The sequence below is a fragment of the Spinacia oleracea genome, chromosome 2 (assembly GCF_020520425.1).
Source record: "Spinacia oleracea cultivar Varoflay chromosome 2, BTI_SOV_V1, whole genome shotgun sequence".
Taxonomy (NCBI): Eukaryota; Viridiplantae; Streptophyta; class Magnoliopsida; order Caryophyllales; family Amaranthaceae; genus Spinacia; species Spinacia oleracea.
In genome coordinates, this window is record NC_079488.1 from 88244924 (window position 1) to 88251544 (window position 6621).

The 6621-nt window shown below is 36.2% G+C and overlaps 1 protein-coding gene across 2 annotated transcripts; it reads right to left on the reverse strand.

The window, feature by feature from the left end:
• Positions 1–730: 730 nt before the first annotated feature.
• LOC110791364 (UPF0426 protein At1g28150, chloroplastic) lies at positions 731–4964 on the reverse strand. Of its 2 annotated transcripts, XM_021996114.2 has the most exons (4): positions 4806–4964; positions 4557–4685; positions 1316–1510; positions 731–1087 (listed from the first exon to the last, which is right to left on the reverse strand). In XM_021996114.2, exons 1-3 carry the CDS (start codon positions 4845–4847, stop codon positions 1331–1333), a joined length of 351 nt encoding a protein of 116 aa, XP_021851806.1. In that variant the 5' UTR covers positions 4848–4964; the 3' UTR covers positions 731–1087; positions 1316–1330. The 2 variants fall into 2 exon arrangements, with proteins under 2 accessions (XP_021851806.1, XP_021851805.1); XM_021996113.2 differs by lacking the exon at positions 731–1087 and having other exon boundaries at positions 1130–1510.
• Positions 4965–6621: the final 1657 nt, after the last annotated feature.

The window sequence follows — 6621 nt, forward strand, 5'->3', positions numbered from 1 at the left end:
AAATAAGAGAAGGGAAAAGGACAAAAAATTAAGGCTCCGTTTGGTAGGACGCAAAACGTTTTCATGGTTTTCCCCTTTTCAACCATTTTACGTTGTTTGGTTGGGTAAAGGATGGAAAACAATTTTCCATGACTCCCTCCAAGATGAAAAACCCTTTTCCATTTGAAAGGGAGGGAAACCACTTTTCCTTATTTCCTCCCTCTCCTTTTTTCCCCTCAATATTCACCATCTTCTCTCATTTTCCTTTAAGGTACTAAACAAAGGAAAACTAGTTTGAAATTGTGTTTTTCCTTAAAAATTATTTTCCATGAAAAATCATTTTACAATGAAAACGTTTTACGCCCTACCAAACGGAGCCTAAAGAAAACAATCGCCTAATGTTAAGAGTAGAACCCAAGACCAACTCATGCATCAAAGCTATAAATGTAATTCAACCTGACCGCTGATCCATAGATCAATCACGTGACATATATTTTTGCGTTTTATATATAAACATCATTAGTAGCTACCTTGGCAGCGCACTACTTCCCCAATTCGAACGCGCCACATCATCAGTTGATGGTGTGGCGCGTCACACACAATACAGGTTGTAAATATAAAAAAAAGTTGGTTAAATGTTATTTTTTCTTTTCAAATTCATTAAATTGGGAGGAAGTCGGTTGAAATTATAATTATAACATCGTTTTAACCAGAATATGAAAGTTTAAGGGTGTAACAGTAAAGAGGGAAGTTTTGGATAATTAGAAAATTTTCTTTTACCGGCTACAGAAAGATAGCTAATAATTTTTGAAACAAAAGGGAGACATTTTGAACCTTCAGTCAACTCAATGATATATGAATGTTCCACCTCTACCTCTCTCCCCTCGCGCACTGATAAATCTATTTCTAAGATCGGCTAAAAAGTAAAAACAGTTACAGTTTTCGTGGCATATTCACATCTTATTCGTTAACCTTGCTGACATTTAACTTATTTTCTTACTGCGGAAAGTCTGGTCACTCTGTTTTGGTGAAAGATAATCTGCTATAAAGTTACTTCAACCCACAAAATGGTGAATGCAGTCAGGAAAAATGGGTTAATAAAATGAACCTGCAGGCAAAAAAACTGTAATGGATCACACATTCAGTCAACTCAATGAATCTACAAAATTTTGACCAATAATGGAATTGTATGTCTTAAATGCAGAGAAGCATGTACAACAGTTTATTACATGGACATCAGTAATTAACAGGTATCAAAATCATTACAGAACTATTTAAGTCTTTCGGTATCTTAAACATTCAAGATGCCGATTGCACCATGTACAGAACTACGTACCAGATCAAAGTATGTTTATTCAATATCTATCTGTTGTGGAGCTTCTTTTTCTGCTTCTGGTCCTTGGGCATCAATTTCTTCTTCTGTAATTCCAGAAGCTTCAACTGTCTTATTCACCCACTCTTTGAGGGGCTCTTCATTCAAGTCAAGCTTGAGAAGGCCCGCCAACATTCCACCCATGAATGCCAAAGGTTCCTGAAAGAATTAAGACAAGATGTTGAACCTTAACTTGCTCTAAACAGCTTACTACATATGATTATGCATTGTAATGTGTTTTCCATGAAATAAACCCAACTGAAAATAGACCATTCTCACAAACAACCCCTTTACGTACAAAAGACAACATAGCGACTTGGAGGGGCTGCAAGTTGTTTTAGCCTTTTAGGTACTCGGGGCTCATTTCAGACCTTGTATTCTAGCAAAGTAAGAAGTCCGCACCAATTAAGCACAGCGTGATTACAAACACAGACTAAACCCCAAAATCTAAGCAGTGGTATAGACTGATCATCGTGAAGCATGAAAGTTCAATACAAAGTACGTACTCACTTATACCAGGAGTCCAGGACACCGAACCTGGTTCAACTCTGATATCTGAACAGCTCCCTTCTGCTCCCCTGCCATTACCCCCCCATCCCTCTCCCACACTCCCTTAAAAAGAAACACAATTATAATAATGCCAACCTAAAACAGTAATCTATCAACAGCATGCCCACATTATGTAGTTCTGCAATAAACAAAAGACTCGTAGAAAATGTCCAGACTTTTGGCTTTCAAGGATCTTTATAGACATCTCATCCAGTCTATTCTATATGTACATTATCCAGGCCCAAAACGCGCATGAAACACAGTAAAACTCAGTCGAATCCCCATTCTCCGCCGCTTGATTAAATGATTTCATACAATTACATGTACAACTGATTACACTAAACATGAAGTAATCGTTCTTCCACAAAATTTACTGCTTTGGTCAGCTGCAATTGGCAAACCCAAATGTCTCATTAAAGTGTGTTCTTTTGATCATTCTGCAGCAACAAGCTGCTGCTAGTCCTCAACTTAGCCTAAAAGGGCCTAATTACAACGACTTCTCCCCAATTCTAAAGTTAGTCCACTTATATCTTTCTGTTTTTTTTAACCAGGAGAGGCAGCGGTACTGAGGTGCTGATAAGTGCAATGCCTCACATACTCCTCAGCTGTTTCAGAAGTACACAAGGAAGAGAAAGGGAAAGACACCACAAAGAGACACCAAGGAAGCAGAGACAACCTCCATACCAAAGTGAGGAACCACCAATATGTACCTCACCTAGTGGTTGCAGCCTGAAGTTCATTAAATCGTTTTGTCCAACTGGAGCTGCCATTTTGTCTAGTTTACTCTACTCTATTACTTTTGTCCTTTACTTGTGAGTTGTAATTAAAAGGAGAAGGGAGGAGAATCAGATAAGCATCTTGAGAGTATGGGAGTATTTTGGTTAAGTGGGAGAGTTGAGACCTCTCGGACGTCTCTTGGTTACTTGCATTGTAAAGCTTCAAGCTCTATCAGTTATATATCAAACATCCTTATTTAATTTCTGTGTTCCTTAAATTCCTAGCCAAGGAATAGTTGATTCCTTGCAATAAGCTACAATGGTCTGTAGTATGATACAATGCCTGGTAAGGTAACTTCAGCTCTGTCTCATCAAATATTTTTATTCCTGCAGAAACGAGGATAGGAACAAGTAACTTTTCAACGCTTAATTATGTAGTTTCATAACTACAATTGAGCTAGAGTAAGAAAATCTTAAGCATTATGATCCAAGATTTTAGCTCCTATTAAAAAATTTAACAATCCTATGTGCACAACCATCAAAATACCTGCGAGGTGTCAAACTACTACATACTTATATCTAAGGGGTTTTCACGAACACTTCTACGATTCCTTCATCAAAGAAAAACAGTAGCAATACATTTCTTTCGGGCTAGGGAGTAGCGGGTGCAAATTAAACAGAGTAGAATTCATTTTTCCACAGAAAAGTCGCAACAAAATCACAAAAACAGAAAAAACATGTAGTTCTAACCCATGGAGCCCACCAAAATCAGCAAATATTTGACATCTAGCATATCAATGAATATACAGAGGTTAAGGAAAAGTGGATACCTTGGACATAATCATATACAAGTGAGATTGTATACAAGAATAAAACTGAAGGTATTATTATGATACTCCTCCTCTAAGAACTGCAGAGATGACTTGATTAATCTAACTACGAGTCAATGACATTGATGATATTCGAAGATTTGTTCACGCTTTAGGCTTAATCTTGCACCTACCAGCTACTGCTAAGTTAATCTTTCAAAGACAGATATAAAGAACTCTTGAATGATAGATCTAGTATGACTAGGTAAATCTATATTATACTAGCAAGTTCGTATTTCAGAATGCTATTCACAAATGAGAGATCTCCCAACTGACTACTTGGCTACAATTTTTTTTTTCTCTTCTACAGCATACTTACCTAGGGCCAGGCCAACCAGCAAGAAAAGCTAATGACCAGGTGACCATAGTCCAGGCCATAACAAGAGAAGGAAAGCATGCAGCTCAACTAATAAGAGCGGAATTTTGGAGTAGGAAGAGTTGCCTATGTTAACACGTTTTTCTTATCCCAATTCACATAAAAATTCAAGTTTGCAGCCAATCACAAGCATTGGCTTCAGAAGACTCAATGGTGCTCGGAAAGATAAAGTTTCAATACCAAATAGCTTTTATCCAAAATGTGTACAATATTTCTTAGTCTGTTCTGTTCTGTTCAGTTCAGTTCAGTTCAGTTCATTTTTACCTTGCAAAGCTTCCTAACCTGGACCATTTGCAACCTTAAATTGACCACCTTTATCTATATTTTCCAAAATGTAAAGGCAAAGCATCAAAGCCAGTTCTTAGTCTTGTTCAGTTCAGTGTACCTTGCAAAGCTTCCTACTTGTATCTCAATTTAAAGCCTAACTTCGACCATTTTGCAAACTTAAATTGACCTCCTTATCCATATTTTAAAAAATCTAAAGGCAAAACATCAAAGCCAGTGATAATCTACTTTAATTTTGCCAATTTCATATGAGACACTTAATATTATATTATCTTGTTTCGGAATTTTAAAGAACTAAATTACTCCGTATGTATTGAACCCTATTCCTGAGAATTGAGTTCAATATCATCTAATAAAATAAACAATAACACCAGTAAATATTATCCAAATAAATGAATTTGGATTTAAACCTTGACTGCTTCCTTGAGAATTGGTTCGTCAGATGGATTGAAAAAGAAAGCTCTAACTGAAACTGTTCTGCGCAATTGCTGATTAATTAACGAAGTCTGATTATTATTGGCGACAGATTTTGGAGTCCACTGCAATTATCAAGTTCAGTATTAAACTCTGGACATGAAAACCAGTAATTAAATCGAAGAAGAAAAACAGAAGGTAATGAATTTGACGGATGGAGTAAGAGAAATTTCAGAGAAGCTTACTAATAAGTTGATTGAAGGAGAAATGAGTAGAAGATTTGACATTTTTTTCGTTAACTTCGACTGCAATCGATAACCACCTACCCTATTTCACCGGGAAATTGAGAGAGATACAGGGCCACGTTCTATTATTAATTTTTTTAGTGTGCTCCGTACTTTTTATTTTTCAAAATTATTACTTGTCCATTCCATAAATATCGCATAGTTGATTTTTACTCATCTAACATACGGAGTATTATTTATAAAAATTGATTTTTTAGAAAATATATATCTACGAATCTAAAATGACTTCACATGAGTACAATTTTCTTACGTATTAATCACAAAAAATGGCTAAATGTTGTGAATAAACAGGAGAGAATAAGAGAGAGAATATGGTTGTTTTTTATTATTCCATATAGTACCGGGTATATATAGGATACAATAGTTAGGATTTTACTGAACCCTAGAATATTCCGGAAATAAGGACGGGGGTATAATGGGCATCCATTATTATATTTCATAACACTCCCCCTTGGATGTCCATTATACAAAAATAAAATTTCTCTCTTAAAACAAATATTTCCTAATGCGCGAACTATGCTGCCTCATTAAAAACCTTACCAGGAAAACCCAGTGGGAAAAACCATGGTTAAGGGAAAAAGAGTGCAGCGCGCATCTACTCCCCCTCATGATTACATAACTTGAGATCTTTGAGACGACGCAATCCAATCTGGTAAACTAATTTCTTGAAAGTAGCAGTTGGAAGCGCCTTGGTAAATAGGTCTGCCAAATTTTCACTTGAACGAATCTGCAGAACCTGTACATCACCATTCTTCTGCAGGTCATGGGTGAAGAAGAATTTTGGTAAAATGTGCTTTGTTCTATCACCTTTGATGTATCCATCCTTGAGCTGTGCAATGCATGCTGCATTATCTTCATACATAACTGTTGGAGCTTCTTTCCCTGTGGATTTGCCACAATCTTCTCGTATATGTTGAATTACAGACCTTAACCATACACATTCACGACTAGCTTCGTGGATAGCTAAAATTTCTGCATGGTTAGAAGAAGTAGCTGCAATGGTTTGCTTCATGGAACGCCAAGAAATGGCAGTACCACCACATGTAAAGACATATCCTGTTTGTGATCGAGCATTGTGGGGATCAGACAAATAACCTGCATCTGCATAGCCAATTAAGTCTTCTTTGGACTGGTTAGAAAAGAATAATCCCATATCTTTCGTTCCTTGGAGGTAACGAAGTACATGTTTTATCCCATTCCAATGCCTTCGAGTTGGCGAAGGTGACTTTGATTGTGGCAATACAACTCACCTGGAAGTTGCTGATTTTCTCACCACCCCTGAAGGGAATAATTAATCCTTAGAGTCGTTTATGGTCCTTTAAGAATAAAACTTTGTATTCTTGGATTCATGTTATTTTATTTTGGATTTTGTTTGTTTTGAACTATGGTTTTATATGACATTGTTAAATTTCGGTTATTAAGTTATTCTTATTGATATTTCATTTATTTGAAGAACATGAATACCCCTCAAGTTCAGTTAGCAATGAATGGTGAAGATTTATGCTTAGCAGACAGTGCAACTACTCATACCATATTGAAAAGCAAGAGATATTTCTCTTATTTGACAATGAAAGAAACTAGTGTGAGTACTATATCAGGTAGTACAAATATAATTGAAGGCTCCGGAAGAGCAAATATATTATTGCCTATGGGAACGAAATTTGAAATTATTGATGCATTATATTCTCCCAAGTCTCAAAGAAATTTATTGAGCTTTAAAGATATTCGACATAATGGATATCATGTTGAGACAACA